Below are 18,651 nucleotides of genomic sequence, written 5' to 3' on the forward strand. Positions count from 1 at the left end.
CGGTGGTGAGTGCCTTGAGACTTCCCCCAAAGCACAAGCTATTTCCCACGTTGTTTAGATCTACTAAATACCTTCTTTTGTTTCCTGAAATTGTGGCTATCAAGAATACTTTGTAAAGACCTGTAACACCCCCCCACTACACCCTTTATTTCTGATAACCATCACAATGAGATACATGTTCTCATTGATGTATATTTCTCTGAAACTCTGCAGAAAATTACTAACCTGTTCTAAGAAATGCCCCGCCTCGGTCCCTCCCAGTTGGTGACTTCTAGAATGCAGTAATTATATAATCCCCCAGGCATAAATCATATTTGTAAGTAATCCTCGGGTGAATCTGTACTGTTTGATATCTAAGCTTGTTGGATACCGTCACATAGCGTTTTGAGCATCGCTGAACAATCTTGTTGTGTCTATAGTAACAAAACGAAAATGGTCTGAGTAGCTCACACCATTAAACCTGAGTGAATTTCTAGTCTACCTGTTCACAAACTCTATATATCTCACTGATTCAGGGTCTGCTGTAACATTTTCAGACACATTGTCTATAACAGGCCCTATTTCAGACACATTAATATAAGAGCATAAGAACATAAGAGTAGCCATACTGAGTCAGACCAAAGGTCCATGTAGCCCAGTATCCTGTTTTCCAAATAGTGACCAAGTCAGGTCACAAGTACCTGGCAGAAACCCAAATCGTGGCAACACTCCATACTACAAATCCCAGGGCAAACAGTTGCTTCCCACGTCTGTCTCAATAGCAGACTATGGATTTTTCCTCCAGGAATTTGTCCAAACCATTTTTAAACCCAGATACGCTAACCACCATTACCACCTCCTCCAGCAAAGAGTTCCAGAGCTTAACTACATAAGTATTGCCATACTGGGACAGATCAAAGGTCCATCAAGCCCAGCATCCTGTTTCCAACAGTAGCCAATCCAGGTCATAAATACCTGGCAAGGTCCAAAAAAAAAGTACAAAACATTTTATGCTGCTTATCCCAGAAATAGTGGATTTTCCCCAAGTCCAATTTAATAATGGTCTATGTACTTTTCCTTTAGGAAGCCATCCAAACCTATTTGTTGAGTAAAAAAATATTTCCTCCTATTCGTTTTAAAAGTATTTCCATGTAACTTCCTTGAGTGTCCCCTAGTCTTTGTACTTCTGGAATGAGTGAAAAATTGATGTACTTCTACTCATTCTACACCACTCAGGATTTTGTAGACCTTGGTCATATCTCCCCTCATCCATCTCTTTTCCAAGCTGAAGAGCCCTGACCTATTTAGCCTTTCCTCATATGAGAGACTTTATCATTTTGTTCACTCCTCTTTGAACCTTTTCTGATTCCACTATATCTTTTTTGAGATACAGCGACCAGAACTGAACTTAATACTCAAGGTGCAGTCGCACCATGGAGCGATAAAAAGGCATTATAGTATTTTCAGTCTTATGATCCCTTTCCTAATAATTCCTAGCATCCTGTTTGATTTTTGGCCCGCCATCTCACACTGAGCAGAAGATTTCAGCACATTCTACAATGACACCTAGATCAATTTCTTAAATGTTGACCCACAAGGTGGACCCTATCATCACGTAACTATGATTTGGATTATTCTTTCCAATGTGCATCACCTTGTATTTGTCCACATTAATTTTCATCTGGGAAAAGGTATATATTGACAGTGGTGGACTTTGCTACCAGATATCCTGAAACAATAGCCTCATCCTCCGTAGAATCAGAGAAAATTTCCACTGCCTTTTAGAAATATTTTCCTGGTTAGGATATCCACAAGAAATACTCTCAAACCAAGGGACACAGTTTATGTCTGAGCTGATCCAGAATCTGTGGGCACACTGTACTACTACTACTACTACTATTTAGCATTTCTATAGCGCTACAAGGCATACGCAGCGCTGCACAAACATAGAAGAAAGACAGTCCCTGCTCAAAGAGCTTACAATCTAATAGACAAAAAATAAATAAAGTAAGCAAATCAAATCAATTAATGTGAACGGGAAGGAAGAGAGGAGGGTAGGTGGAGGCGAGTGGTTACGAGTCAAAAGCAATGTTAAAGAGGTGGGCTTTCAGTCTAGATTTAAAGGTGGCCAAGGATGGGGCAAGACGTAGGGGCTCAGGAAGTTTATTCCAGGCGTAGGGTGCAGTGAGACAGAAGGCGCGAAGTCTGGAGTTGGCAGTAGTGGAGAAGGGAACAGATAAGAAGGATTTATCCATGTAGAGTGAAATCTGTATGTACCACACCATATCACCCTGAAACTAATGGGTTGGCGGAGAGATTTAATGGTACATTAAAGCATATGTTACAGACTTTCATAGAATCAGGAGACTATGACTGGAATAGCTGGAACCGCAGCTACACCAGTTCCTGTTTTCAAGTGATTTGTCATCTAGATTCATCATGCAGAAAAAGTTTATGAACATTATATTAATATTATGGAATACTTATAGTGCATTTATTATTAACATTATTTGATATGGGAACAGAGTGTACTGTGATGGTTCCCTTTACTTGTTCTCATTGCGCAATGAGTGACGTTTGAATCGGACCAGATTTCTCACATTTATATCTTTACATGGTGCTATATAGAAGAAATATATATATATATATATATATATATATATATTTTTTTTTTTAATATATATTTGTACTAGCCGTTGAGCCCGTAAAAACGGGCTGGTATTGAGGTTTTCCTCCCCCCGCGGTCACCACCGCTCCCCTCCCCCCTGCGAAGTCGCCACTGCTCCCCCCCCCCCCTCGAAGTCGTCGCCGCTCCCCCCCCCCTCGAAGTCGTCGCCGCCACCCCTCCACCTGGCCCGGGCCCTCTCTTCACTTCTGAACTTACAGATCCATTCGCCGAACGCAGCAACGCACATCAGCTGAGCTGCCCCTTCCTTCTCTGCCTGTGTGTGTCCCGCCCTCGCTGACATTACGTCACAGGAGGGCGGGGCCACAGGCAAAGAAGGAAGGGCTCACTGCAGCTCAGCTGATGTGCGTTGCTGCGTTCGGCGAATGGATGTGTAAGTTCAGAAGGGAAGAGAGGACCCGGGCCGGGTGGAGGGGTGGTGGCGGCGACTCCGAGTGGGGGGGGGAGCGGTAGCAACCTCTCGCGGCGCAGTTTCCCTCTCTGTCCCGCCCCCCCCCCCCCATCATCACGTATTGACGTGGGGGCGGGACAGAGAGGGAAGTCTCTACTGCGCATTTGCGAGTGAGTACGGTCACTCGCCGTTTATATGTTTGATTACTTTTTGGTTGGTTTGTTATCCTATGCTTTTAGAGTGGTTTGATGTTATGAGGTTCATGGGATTATAATGTGTTTTTGCTCCTTTATTTGATGTATAGGGGAAATTAAGGCATAGCATCAAAGATGGGAAAGAATGAAAGAAAGATAGCAAGGAAAGCGAGGTAGATGGTGATAGGAAATGATGACAGGGGCTATGAATAGATAAAGAGGTAGAGTCTGAGAAGAGAGAAATAGAGCTAAGTGAGCTGTAACGTAAAATATATACATCAGATATAAGGAGGGAGGAGAAAAATGGAAAATGACTCAAAGGAAAATAAGTTTTAAAAGACTGAAGAAATAAAGAGAGAACAGGACCGAAGTGATCAGAAAAACCTTATCTAGACAACAAAGGTTAAAATTTTTTTTAAGTCTTTACACTGTGAGCATTTGTATTCATACTGTAGCTTTACAGCCTTTTTCTCTTTTTTTTTTTGTATATTAGGGATGTATATTCCTAGCAGCATATACAGAAATAAATTGTTAAATGGGCTGAATAGTCTGTTTCTGTCACCATTTACTATGTTACCTTTCAGACTCTTTCCTCACTTATTCTACCATGTACCTCTACTAGGAGGTTACTTGTAAAGGGTTTTCAGAAAGGTTTTTCTTTGAAAGAATCCTTTTACTCTCCTCCCCGGCATGAGCATGAAGAATTGTAAGCCTCGTGCTAACCAATTTTAAAAATTTGAATTTGGAAGATTCTTTGCTTGGTTTTCTTCATAAGGTCTTTCCCTCTTTGGTTGTGTCTGTAAAGTCCTAAGAAAATATGATAAATAATTTGAACTAATTTTGATGGCGTCCAAATATGCAACTAAGTGCATCTACACTTGCTGGTTTAGAGGTCAAGCTGCTGTTGATTCTGAAGAACTGATTGTAGATGAAGCATTAATGAAACAAGCAGGAATGACTCCATTGATGAATGGTATCAGTTCAGGACAGAGGTAAGTCCATATTTTGTTCTCTAGCATTACAAGTCAGTTCGGGTAAAGGATGTAGAGTACCATAATGTTCAATTATACGCTCATCGAAGGCCAATATATTGTTTCAGACTGTAATTTTATAGGGTATATATGCCAAGGTCTCTTTCTCACAATACCTTTCTTCAGAAATCCATCAGTATAAGACCAGATGCCTATGCTATGGATCTTGTGGGGCTGCATATAGGACTGAAGGTGAAGGTGAAGTGGAGGAGTGGCCTAGTGGTTAGGGTGGTGGACTTTGGTCCTGAGGAACTGAGTTCGATTCCCGGCGCAGGCAGCTCTTTGTGACTCTGGGCAAGTCACTTAACCCTCCATTGGCCCATGTAAGCCGCATTGAGCCTGCCATGAGTGGGAAAGCGCAGGGTACAAATGTAACAAAAAAAAAAAAGATACTATTGGAGAATCTACATGGAATGTTGCTACTATTGGAGATTCTACATGGAATGTTGCTATTCCACTAGCAACATTCCATGTAGAAGGCTGCACAGGCTTCTGTTTCTGTGAGTCTGACGTCCTGCACGTAAAAAACAATATTCTGTTCAACTGTTGTTTATAAATAACAAATAGAAAACAATAATAACAATGAGCAACTATAATAACCCCACCACCACTTCCCTCTACCCTTCCAACCCCAACAATAGCTGACTTCTACTACCCCAAAGAACCCTAATCCTCCCTATTAAAATGTCCAGGGGTACAAAATACAACCTGCTCTGTATGCCCTATCGGGGAGAAATATGCCCTATGAAGTACATGGCTATGATGTCACTTCCTGTGACATCAAAAGAGGTGGGGTTTAGGGTGTGGCTATATAAAAGGGTGTGGTCTGTGTATGGCTATGCAAAAGGGGTGGGGCTTTGGTGGAGGTCAAGACATCATATCCAGTGATGTCATCAAAGGGGGTGGGGGTTAGTAAGCAAGGCTTGGGCGTTGACATCCTCAGAGGGGGCAGGATGTGGGCATGGCTTGGGCGTGCTCTTGCTTCTGATTGGCTGAGAACCCAGAAGTGGGCTTGTCACCTGTCAAAATCAATTAATTTTGACAGATGCTGGTGAGATTCACTATCTATTTTAAGTTTTGCACATTCCTTTTTCCAAAGTAGTTCAAGGTGAGTTCACAGGTACAGAATGTTTTCCTCTGTTTCTGGAGGGCTTAAGTTTATTTTAGTAGCTGAGATAATGAAGGGTTTAGGGGCCTTATTCTATACAGGTTATGCTCCTAAATTTACAATCCTAAAATGTATGCTCCTAAATTTATAAGCATAATTTCTGCTCCTAAATTATGAGCATACTCTATACTCCAAAATAGATTATGCTCGTAATTTAGGAGTGTAAATTTAAGAGCATAATCTTTATAGAATAAGGCCCTAAGTGACTTGCCAAGATCACAAGGAACATGAATGGAACATGAACCCTGGTTTTCCTGGTTCTCAATCCACTGCTGTAACCAGTAGACTGCTCCTCTACTCCATCTGTATGTCTGATTTAACACTCACAAAGAGATAAATATGTAAACTAGAATGGAAATAGAGATGCTTACAGGAAGTCGGCAACTCTTTTTTATGGCTGCCAATAACATAGAATGGCATTTTAGAAAGGAATCCAAGTCTGTGTGTCACATATGGATGTCCATTTGTCATGTATTTTAGAACTGGATCTGCCAACATACTGCCCATTGTAAAATATGTGAGAAATGGACATCCATGTGCTGGTGATATAGTAACATAGTAACATGACGGCAGAAAAAGACCTGCACGGTCCAGCTAGTCTGCCCAACAAGATAACTCATATGTGCTACTTTTTGTGTATACCCTACTTTGATTTGTACCTGTGCTCTTCAGGGCACAGACCGTATAAGTCTGCCCAGCACTATCCCCGCCTCCCAACCACCAGCCCCGCCTCCCACCACCAGCTCTGGCACAGACCGTATAAGTCTGCCCAGCACTATCCCCGCCTCCCAACCACCGGCTCTGGCACAGACCATATAAGTCTGGTGATATGCAGCATGAACATCCATTTTATAAACTTAAGTCATCCAAATTTTGAATGGGGACATGGACATCTTTGTGGCATCATAATAACATCCATGTTATAAAATGGCCACATAGATATGAATGCGGAGCAGAGGGGTAGCCTAATGGTTAGAGTAGTGGGCTGAGAACCAGTGGACCCAGGTTGAAATCCTAGTTCAGCTCTTTGTGCTTTTTTTTTTCTTTTAAATTATGAGCCCTTCATGGATAGAAGAATAGCTACTGTACCTGAATGTACATCACTTCAATAGCTTTCAAGCTTCTTGTACATTAGGGAGAGAGGATTTGATATACTGCCTTTCAGTGGTTACATTCAAAGTGGTTTACATGTTCCTGGAAAAATGGAAGGTTGAGTGACTTGTCCAGAATCACAAGGAACTGTGGTGGGACTCAAACCCAGTTCCCCTGGTTTTCAGGCAACTGCACTAACCATTAGGCTACTCCTCCATTAGCTCACTCCTCCACTGAATGTTCAAGTACAGTAGGTTTACCGTATTTTTCGGACTATAAGACGCACCGGACCATAAGACGCACCTAGGTTTTAGAGGAGGGAAATAGGAAAAAAAAAATTTCCTTTTTCCCTCCTCTAAAACCTAGGTGCTCCGGTGCGTCTTGTCCGAGTTTTGGATCGCCGTCCCGTACTTACGCGATGCCATGTTCCGTGGTGGTCTAGTGATGTCGGGGCAGGAAAGAGCCCCCTCTTTCCTGCCCATTGCGCTGCTCTCCGTGCTCCTGACTGCTTCCTGACGGTCTCGGCGAGATTCAAAATGGCCGCCGAGATTCTCGCCGAGACTGTCAGGAAGCAGTCAGGAGCACGGAGAGCAGCGCGATGGGCAGGAAAGAGGGGGCTCTTTCCTGCCCCGACGTCACTAGACCACCACGGAACATGGCATTGCGTAAGTACGGGACGGCGATCCAAAACTCGCTACCTTCGGACTATAAGACGCACCCCCCATTTTCCTCCCAAATTTTGGGGGAAAAAAGTGCGTCTTATAGTCCGAAAAATACGGTAGTTTAGTGTAATTTAATTGATTTATAGTCTGCCTAATTGCCTAAGCGGATTCCAAAAATATATCTCTCTATATAAAAAGCAACACCAACGTTCTATGAAGCCTCCAGCCGGAAGTGTGAAGGGGGCGAGATATCCGGTTTCCCTATGAGTGTCTGCCCCGCCCTCTCTGTAACACAGTCAGTGAAGGAAAACAGCAAAGCACGAAATCAAATCGCTGGCTCTGTAACAGTGAAGGACTCAGAGGGGGGAGGGGAGAGAGGCCAGAGGGCAGGGACACACACACTCCCACATGCACACAGAAGAAAACCTTGCTAGCCCCCGTTTCATTTGCATCAGAAACGGGGCTTTTTTACTAGTACGTAATAAAATCCACCTAGCCAAAGATACCAGACTACAATAAAACAATGTTAAAAACGCTAGAAACACATAAACCTAAACTACCTAATTGCTCATCCTACAACACTCATCGAATAAACTATGACAGCTTGAATTCTGTACCACCACCCCTTTTAGATTCTTCCTTTAAAAAAGATTTGCTAAATAAATGTGTTTTTTTAGCATTTAAAAAAATTTTCCAGTATCATTCATTAACCTGATTTGCAGAGGGAGCTAGTTCCATTGCACAGGTCCCGTGATTGAAAATTCTGTTCTATTCATTGTTCTTATATACCATTTCTAGCCTAATGATTGATCTGAAGTTCAAGAAACAGCTAATTGACTAAAATTACTGTAAAAACTAAGCATCCTTCAAAAGCTTTTCAAAATAAAGTCTTCAAACTTTTACAGGACAAAAAATGAGAATTTTTATTTCTAATTACATCTGGAAGAATGTTCCACATCGACACCGCCATGTAATAAAAAGATTGTTCAAGTATCCTTTTAAAAAGAAAACATCAGCATGGAATTTTGATCCTGCCTTTGAGCCAATTTGCTAGAAGAAAAAAAAAACGTACTAGTGAAATAAAGTCTTATGGGGATATCTCCAAATATTTTGAAAACAAAACAAGAAATTTAAAAAATCAGTTCTTGCCTGAGGTGGGAGCCAGTGAAATTCTCTAAAAAGAGGAGAGACATTCGCAAGTTTAGATTTCTTAAAGATCGCGTGTGCAGCTCTATTTTGAACCAGTTGTAGCTTCCTCAATTAATAGTGATTCCAGCATAAAGTGAGGTACAATAATATATGTATGATAGCACAACAGATTGGGTTAAAACTGTAAAGTGAGACTGATCAAACGGATCTCAGTTGTTTTAATTTTAAAAATTTTTTAAAAACTTTTTTCGCTACACTATACACTTGAGTCTGAAAATTGACTCCCCAACTTTTAGAAGTATATTCATTTGAAAGTGAATTGTTGGAATTGAGAGCCACACAATTAGGAAATAACTGATTCTGTGTTCCAAACCAGAGTAATTTAGTCTTTGAAGGATTAAGTTTAAAATGAAAACTGTCAGGCCAAAATTGAATATCAGAAATACATGTTAAGAGTTTTGAAACATAAGATTGAATATTGGGATCTACATCCTGGAAAATAAAAATAACATCTGCATATGAGTAGAGAAATTCACCCCCTTCCAATTCATTGTGCCCATAAAAACATTAAAGACAGTGGGGGATAAGGACGATCCCTGAGGGACCCCACAGTTGGGGGTCCAAAAATATGGAAGATCACCTCGTACTTTCACCACATACGAGCGACATAGAAGAAAATTCTGAAACCAATTCAGAACAGCCCCTCCATTTCCTAAACTAATCAAAAAGTCTAATAAAATGTCATGGTCCACCATGACCAAGGCTGCTGATAAATCAACTGTAAAAAAAAAAAATAGCTTGTTTACCTTTACTAAGTAAATTTCTTATCCTAGTGGTGAATGCCAGCAATAGGGTTTCCGTGCTGTGAAATGGACGAAACCCATGCCAATAAGACTGTAAAATGGAACATTTATCAAAATAATCCATCAATTGCTTTGACACTATGGATTTTAGAAGTTTTGTAAATGATGGAATATTTGCAATTGGTCTGTAATTTGAATGTAAATTTGGATCTAAAGAGGAAGACTTATTAAGAGGAGTTAAAATGATTTTGACTACTTAAAAAATACCCACATAAAGAAATGATTCACCATATCACTCCACTCTTAAAAGAGGCCCACTGGTTACCAGTTGCTTCATGTATCACTTTCAGACTCCTTCTTTTGACCTACAAACTTTGGGAACATCAAAAGCCATCATTTCTTTCTGCATATCTGGTCCCCTATTGCCTATCCCATCCCATGCGCTCGTCACCTCAGCATCTACTAAGTATCCCACCTTTTTCTGTGATCCCCACTCTTGCTATGCGTTGGTCGATTTTTTTTCTGTCCAAGCCTCCCAGCTTTGGAACCACCTGCCATTACACTTAAAGACCCTCACTACATTAAATCAATTTAAAGCTGATCTTAAAACATATCTTTTTTTGGAGGCCTTTGGCCAAAGGTGAGGTTGCATGATATATTGTTAGTTTGTCAGCTGCTCATGTGTTTACCTTCCCTCTCTCTTCTTTCCTATTTAATATTGAGTAGAGAGGTGTGGTAGCCGTGTTAGTCCACTTTTAGAGGTAATCAATAGAAATCAAACAAAATAAAACATGGAAAAGAAAATAAGATGATACCTTTTTTATTGGACATAACTTAATACATTTCTTGATTAGCTTTCGAAGGTTGCCTTCGAAAGCTAATCAAGAAATGTATTAAGTTATGTCCAATAAAAAAGGTATCATATTTTCTTTTCCATGTTTTATTTTGTTTGATTTCTATAGATTCTACATGGAATGTTGCTATTCCACTAGCAACATTCCATGTAGAAGTCGGCCCTTGTAGATCACCAATGTGGCCGCGCAGGCTTCTGCTTCTGTGAGTCTGACATCCTGCACGTACATGCAGGACGTCAGACTCACAGAAACAGAAGCCTGCGCAGCCTTCTACATGGAATGTTGCTAGTGGAATAGCAACATTCCATGTAGAATCTCCAATAGTAGCAACATTCCATGTAGAATCTCCAATGGTATCTATTTTACTGTCATAGTAATGCTTGAATGTTTTCACTTATATACACTGTCAGCTAGCACATTTGCTTAATTCCAATCTGACGAAGAAGGGCAGCCTTCGAAAGCTAATCAAGAAATGTATTAAGTTATGTCCAATAAAAAAGGTATCATATTTTCTTTTCCATGTTTTATTTTGTTTGATTTCTATTGATTACCTCTATTTAATATTGTAAGGTATCATCTTATTTTCTTTTCCATGTTTTATTTTGTTTGATTTCTATTGATTACCTCTATTTAATATTGTAGTTTCCCATAGAACCTCCTGTGCCCGCCTCTCCTTTTTTTCTCCTGTGGCTACATGTTATTTCCTTTTCCTCCCTCTCTCTTAGTCTGTACGCTGCCTAGACACACTGTAGATTGGCAAGATATAAAATCTCTTAATAAACTTTAAACTTGATTCATTAAGGTAGTAATCCATTTCACTGCAGCCAAAGGAGGGGCCCTAAAGACTGAGGATGGACATGAATCTAAAGGACAAGACGACAAACTCAGTTTAGAAAGCAGGGAGTTTACTAAAGTTACAAGCACTTGTGTAAAAGTGTACCAGTGAGAGGGGTGCTATCCAGTTCTTTGCATTGAGTGTCACATGTATGATTATCTTCCAGTTGGTGAACGGTTATGTGTGTTGCCTGATGCAAAGAACTCCTATCTCTGAGAATGGGTCTGTTCTCTTGAGGCTAGAGTAGCAGACTTGGTGGAGCTGAGAGAGATGGAGACGTACATAGAAGAGACTTACAGGGATGTTCTAGAGCCCCTGTGCTGCCTTGGAAGAGAGAGGTCTCCTAGAAGGAGAGCATCACCCTGGTGAAGTAGGAAGTACTCCTGTAGCCAGGACATGCCCACCAGAGGAAGCACTATCTTACTTACCCACATCTAATTGTCCACCTCTTTATACACTATATTACAGCTGTTATCCATTCTATGTTATCTTGTGTAAACCTGTTATATTATGTAAGCCGCATTGAACCTACTAATAAGTGGGAAAGCGCGGGGTGTAAGTGTTACAAATAAATAAATAAAAATCTTCTGAGAACATCTGCCCAGGCGGGAAGGGTTAGCACATTGTTGTAGCTGGTGATTTGATCGTTAGGCATGTAGATAGCTGAGTGGCTGGTGGATGTGAGGATTGGCTGGTCACTTGCCTGCCTGGTGCTAAGGTAGTGGACTTCACGCGTCACCTAGACAGGATCTTAGATAGTGCTGGGGAGGAGCCGGCCGTCTTGGCACACGTGGGTACCAATGACATAGGAAAATGTGGGAGGGAGGTTCTGGAAGCCAAGTTTAGACTGTTAGGTAGAAAGCTAAAGTACAAATCCTCTATGGTAGCATTTTCAGAGATGCTCCCTGTTCCACGCGCAGGACCCAAAAGGCAGGCAGAGCTCCAAACTTAGTCTCAATGTGTGGTTGAAACGATGGTGCGGGGATGAGGGATTCATATTTGTTAGGAACTGCGCAATATTCTGGGAAAGGGGGAGACTGTTCCGAAAGGATGGGCTCCACCTTAACCTGGATGGAACCAGGCTGCTGGCGCTAACTTTTAAAGAGGAGAAAGAGCAGCTTTTAAACTAGAATGGATGGAGGGGGTGGGGGGAAGCCGACAGTCACCCAGGAGCACATGCTTTGGTGTGAAGTATCCTTGAAGGATAGTATTGAAACAGGACATTTAGGGAATCCAAGTAGAGAGGTTTCAACAATGCTGAAAGTAAGCCAGGTGTGCTTAATGAGAGACCAGAATAAAGTATGCACATTATCCCCTTCAACTTCTAAGCAGCTTGTAGATCAAAGGAAAAAACACAATTTGAAGTTGCCTGTATGCAAAGCTAGAAGCCTAAAAAATAAGATGGGAGATTTAGATTATATAGCACTAAATGATGAGGTAGATATAATAGGCATCTCAGTCTCAGAGACTTAGTGGAAAGAGAACAATCAATGGGACACTGTGTTCACAGGGTACAAATCGTATTGCAGTGATAGGATCAAATTGGAGGAGCGGTTGTGCTATATGTTAAAGAGGGAATTGAGTCAAATAAAATAAACATTCCACATGAAACAGATAGCAGTGTGGAATCATTATGGATAGATATTCCATGTGTGAAGGGAAGGAGTATTGTTGTAGGGCTGTACTACCGTCCGCCGGGACAGAACAAACAGACAGATGAAGAAATGTTTACAGAGATTAGGAAAGCTGGCAAATTGAGCAATGCTACAGTAATGGGTGATTTCAGTTACCCCTTTACTGCCTGAATAAATGTTACATCAGGGATTGCCAGGGAGATAACATTTCTAGATGTAATAAACGACTGCTTCTTGGAGCAACTGGTCCAGGAAACATCGAGATGGGGAACCATTTTGGATCTGGTCCTTGGCGTGCAGGGCTTAGTGCAAGAGGTGGCGGTGTTGGGTCTCCTGGGATTTAGTGAACATAACATGATCAACTTTGAGCCACTATCTGGGATGAACCCACAAAGGAAATCTACTGTAGATGCATTTAATTTTCAAAAGGGTGACTTTAATAAAATGAGGAAAAAGATTTTTAAAAACTAAAAGGATCGGATGCTAAAGTTAGGACACTAAATCAAGCGTGGACGTTATTAAAAAATGCCATCTTGGAAGCCCAGTCCAGATGTGTTCCACGTATTTGCAAAGATGGAAAGAAGAGAAAATGACAGACAGCATGGTTAAAAGGTGAAATAAAAGTGGCTATTACAGCCAAAAGATTATCCTTCAAATAATGGAAAAAGGACCAAAATGAAGAAAATAAGAAGCAACATAAACACTGGCAAGTCAGATGCAAAGCATTAATAAAGAAGGCTAAAAGAGATTATTAAGAGAAACTTGCCATAGAGGCTAAAGTCACAGTAGCAACGTTTTCAGGTACATCAGAAGCAGAAAGCCTTTGAGGAAATCCTTGGGACCGTTAGATCATGAAGGAGCAAAAAGGACGCTCAGAGAGGAAAAGGCCATAGCGAAGAAACTGAATGAATTATTTGCTTCTGTCTTTACGGAAGAAGATGTAAGAGATCTTCCTGTACTGGAAATAGTTTTCAAGGGTGATGATGCGGAGGAACTGAAAGAAATCTCGTGAACCTGGAAGATGTACTAAGCCAAATAGTAAATCACCTGGACCGGATGGAATATATCCAAGGGTACTCAAAGAACTCAAGCATGAAATTGCTGATCTGCTGTTAGTAATATGTAACTTGTCATTAAAATCATCTGTAGTACCTAAAGATTGGAGGGTGGCCAATGTGATTTTTAAAAAGAGTTCTAGGGGTGATACGGGAAATTACAGACGGTTAAGCCTGACATCAGTGCCAGGCAAAATAGTGGAAACTGTTATAAAGAATAAAATTACAGAACACACAGACAAACATGGTTTAATGCGACAGAGTCAGCATGGGTTCAACCAAGGGGAGTCTTGTCTCACCAATTTGCTTCATTTGTTTGAAGACATAAATAAACATATAGAAAAAGGTGAGCCAGTTGATGTAGTTTATCTAGATTTTCAGAAAGCTTTTGATAAAGTTCCTCATGAGAGACTCCTCAGTAAATTAAAGAGTCATGGGATAGGAGGCAAGGTCCTGGTGTGGATTTGGAATTGGTTATTGGACAGAAATCAGAGGGTGGGGTTAAATGGTCATTTCTCTCAATGGAAGAGGGTGACTAGTGGAGTGCTGCCCGCAGGGATCTGTATTGGGAAAGGTGCTATTTATCTTATTTATAAATTATATGGAAATTGGAACAATGAGTGAGGTGATTAAATTTGCAAATGAAACAAAACTATTCAAGGTTATTAAAACACGTGCAGACCTTGAAATATTGCAGGACGACCTTAGAAAATTGGAAGACTGGGCACTCAAATGGCAGATGAAATTTAATGTGGATAAATGCAAGGTGATGCACATTGGAAAGAATAATCCGAATCATAGTTACCTAATTCTAGGGTCCATCTTGGGGGGGCAGCACTAAAGAAAAAGATCTAGGTGTCGTCGTAAATAATACACTGAAATCTTCTGCTCAGTGATCGGCAGCGGCCAAAAGAATAGACAGGATGCTAGGAATTATTAGGAAAGGGATGGTGAATAAGATCAAAAATACTATAATGCTTCTGTATCGTTCCGTGGTGTGACCGCACCATGAGTACTGCATTCAGTTCTGGTTGCCGTATCTCAAAAAAAGTATAGCATAATTAGAAAAAGTTCAAAGAAGAGCGACCAAAATGGAACTCCTCTCGTTTGGGGTAGGGCTTGGAAAAGAGACATGAGTGGAGATATGATTGAGGTCTACAAAATCCTGAGTAGTGTAGAATGAGTAGAATTACATTGATTTTTTTACTCATTCCAAAAGTGCAAAGACTAGGGGACACTCAAGGAAGTTACATGGAAATATTTTTAAATCAAATAGGAGGAAATATTTTTTCACTCAACAAACAGTTAAGCTCTGAAAATCTTTGCCAGAGGATGTGGTAACAGTAGTTATTGTATCTGGGTTTAAAAAAAGGTTTGGACAAGTTCCTGGAGGATAAGTCTATAGTTTGTTATTGAGACAGACTAGGGGAGCCAATTGCATGCCCCAGGATTGGTAGCATGGAATGTTGCTAATAATTGAGTTTCTGCCAGATGCTTGTGACCTGGCATGGCCACTGTTTGGAAATGGGGTACTGGGCTAGATGGACCATTAGTCTGACCCAGTATGGCTACTCTTATGTTCTTATGTATCTCCCAAGTTAAGAGTAAAGGCCTGAGATGGAATATTCTGATTAGTACATACAATACTAATTATCTTTTCAGAAAATTAATTTGCCATAGTCTCAGCTTCAGGATATTCTGATTTCAAAGAAGAATGAGAGCATGAAGTTAATTCATTCCAAAGCTTAAAAAGAGTTTTCTGATTTCAATGTTCAGTCCCAATTAATCACACATAATATTGCTTTCTAGCCCTAGAACGTTCATGTTTACATCAATGTATCTTGCATTTCCACTTTAATTTGTCTGACAACTGTTTAGTTTTTCTCCAGACACATTTCAGCCGTCTACAAAGCTGCTTAAAAGCATGAAGCTCTGAAGAATACCATGGAGTCTTCTGTGATTCAATCACAGTTCTTGGGGTGACTGGAGCAATGTCATTCAAAAGCCTAGTAGCGTTTTGATTCCAGATATCTAAAAGTTGATCAAAGTCACCATCTGAAACTATGGTGAGAAGAATAGGCAACAAGGAAGCCCAAAATTGAATACTATCAATGTCTACTGCCCCGGTCTCTTCAAAATTAATTTTCCTAAGTACTGGAATAATCAAGCAAACTGTGCCTTCAGACCTCAATGCTCAATTAAGCGTATAAATTTTCAATACCATACTCAAGTAGTGGTCAGAATCTTGTTTCAATGCCTTGTGTATTAAAGGTAAAATTTTAAACTCAATTCTTTTTTCCACAGGCAACCAGTGATATTCCTGCAAAGTAGGGCTGATGTGTTGAAATCTAGCATAACCAGATAAAAATCACGCTGCTGTGTTCTAAATAATTTGCAGTGGCTTAGTACTGTATCTTGACAGACCCAACTACAGAGCATTGCATTACTCCAAACCACTGATCACAAGACTTTGCATAATCAATTTTAAATCCTCAACAGGAATACAGCCCTTCAGTTGATTTAATATTCACAATTTGAAAAATTAATCTTGGTCAACTTTCCTAATGAATTTTTTTAGGGTGTATTTATCCCTCCCAATATGGTGGTTCACCCACCAATACGTAGGAAGAAATAAATCACCCAAGGCTGCATCAGTTAGGAGTTTAATTAGATACCTTATTTCTTATTAAGTATTAATACAATCATCAGATCAGTGATATCTCACTGGGAGTACAGAACATTGCTATACAAAAGTACTGCTATATCTGATACTCCAAAGAATATATAAGTAATCAAATACTTTTATTTATTATTCTCCAAATATATGTACAGTCAGTTGCTTATGGGAGTATAGTACCACAGCTACACATAGGTGTTCTCTGTGTCTGAGCCTCTAATGTTTTATTTTAGGGTCTTTTTTGCCCTCACCCCAAATTACCAGCTAAAGCCAATTTGCAGATATGAAAGACTCAAGGCTACTTATGAGAAAGCAATAGGATTTATTACAATTGATTGGTTTCTTATGGGAGAGCAGCCCTGCTTGCACAAAAGTACTGGCTGTGACTGTCCCTCTCCATTGAAGTAGGAAGTACAATCACGTATATACGTTTATTAACATAACAGGTCATTCTGACAATAATCCCATTTATTGGATGTATGCTAATATAATGGTTAACACTGATTGGTTATGGTAATGAGTTGGTTAGTATTTACTGGAAAAGCTAATAGACCAGCTCTTCCTGGATCTTCCTGAGGAGTTATCTTGTTCTGTTTTTCACTAAAACATCTGTGCCCACCATGTTGCTAAACGATGTTACTCTGTTGTTCCACCTACGCCCGTTCCTCATTCTGCTGCATGAGAGTGTCACAACAGCTCATGAGTTTTCCTGTAACTCTAGAGTTCAGATTAGAGTTACAGGCCTGGAAGCTTGTCTGTCATTTTTAGATCCTGAACCAAAGTCAGGCCTTGAACCAAAGCTCTTAGCTATGATGTGAATAGACACTAATTTGTAGTTTGAAAATAAGCTATGTATTTAAAATCACTCCCAAATTACGAACTTGTGTAACCAAATGGATTTCTCTGTCACATAAACTAATTGTATCAGGAATTTGCTCACCAAACACATCTCCAATTAAAATCACTTCAGTTTTATCAGTATTCAAGACCAGCTTATTTTCTTCCAACCAGCCTTCAGTTGAAATGAAAATAGACTGTAATCGGTTAATAGCACTCACCTTTTGAGTGACAAATGAAAAAAAAAGAACTGGATGTTATCAGCATACACCCTGTAGTACACATTCAAAGAGTTCAACAGTAGATTCCTTGGTTCCAGGTAAATATTAAATACAACAGATGTGCCAAAGATGACCCTTATGGAATTCCTGTTGTCAAATCTCTTCTCTCTGAAAACTGGTCACCAATACTTCATACTATAGGATCTGTAACTAAGGAAACCTGTTACCCAATCCAATACCCTACTCCCAATGCCAAAAGAATCTAAAATTTCCAGGAACACCTGATGATCTACTACATCAAATGGCTGGAAAGAACAAATTGCATTATCACAATTTGTTGTTGTTCGTTATTGATTTTACACAGATGATCTTTTATTATTTGTTCCTTTTATGTTTAATATGGGTTCTTTCAGTACTCCTATGACAGAGTGCCTAAATGCCACGTCTAACTGGTTGGCTGAGAATGGTTTGGCTAAAATATCAAAACTAAAACCAGGATTATTAGTAAGTTGTTTTATCTTAGGCGCCCTCATACTATACTATCTATGGTCTTATATTTCGCTTATTTCATGAAAACTTCTAAGCAGATCACAATAGTGTAAAGAGAACCTCAACATTTGGGCAGACTTGTACGGTCTGTGCCAGAGCCGGTGATTGGGAGGCAGGGCTGGTGGTTGGGAGGTGAGGATAGTGCTGGGCAGACTTATACAATCTGTGCCAGAGCCGGTGGTTAGGAGGCGGGGCTGGTGGTTGGGAGGCGGGGATAGTGCTGGGCAGACTTATACGGTCTGTGCCCTGAAAAGGACAGGTACAAATCAAAGTAGGGTATACACAAAAAGTAGCACATATGAGTTTATCTTGTTAGGCAGACTGGATGGACCGTGCAAGTCTTTTTCTGCCGTCATCTACTATGTTACTATTTGAGGGAGAGCACAGAGTGATAACAACATTATAAAACTAACAATATGAAATTAAGCAGAAAATTTCAAAAAATGTAAAAGTTTTCAAAGCTTTTTCAAAATATAAAATTAAAAGGCAACTCTCTAGTCCATAATGGGAGATTATTCTAAATCCTAGCCTCCTGAAAAAAAAGGAAAGCTTCTGAATTATTAGATAGTTTTTATTTTTTCATTGAAAAAAAAGAGGTATGGTACCTTGGATTGGTTCTTGGATTATCAAAAACAATGAAATAGCATCTTAGAAAACTGGCTGGTTGGTTAGTTTTTTGTTTTGTTTAGTTTTAGTGTTTCGAGCCACTTTGTTTCCAACATGCTATTTAATTCAATTTTTTTAGTCATTAGTATCATTCAAGTTATTACAACTTGTCCAAATGATGATGTTTATGTACTTACAGCTTATGATAGGCAAGATACGTAGAAATAA

At 40.0% G+C, this 18,651-nt stretch overlaps 1 protein-coding gene across 1 annotated transcript in view; it reads left to right on the top strand.

Annotated features, from left to right (window-relative positions):
• Window positions 1-18,651, top strand: part of LOC115462840 (protein hinderin-like) — a 394,127-nt gene that overhangs the window by 274,022 nt on the left and 101,454 nt on the right. Inside the window, exon 7 of the mRNA XM_030192876.1 lies at window positions 4,141-4,242. Coding sequence (XP_030048736.1) covers window positions 4,141-4,242 — 102 coding nt within the window. The remainder of the gene's footprint in view (window positions 1-4,140; window positions 4,243-18,651) is intronic.

This window comes from Microcaecilia unicolor, chromosome 2 (genome assembly GCF_901765095.1).
Source record: "Microcaecilia unicolor chromosome 2, aMicUni1.1, whole genome shotgun sequence".
Lineage (NCBI taxonomy): Eukaryota > Metazoa > Chordata > Amphibia > Gymnophiona > Siphonopidae > Microcaecilia > Microcaecilia unicolor.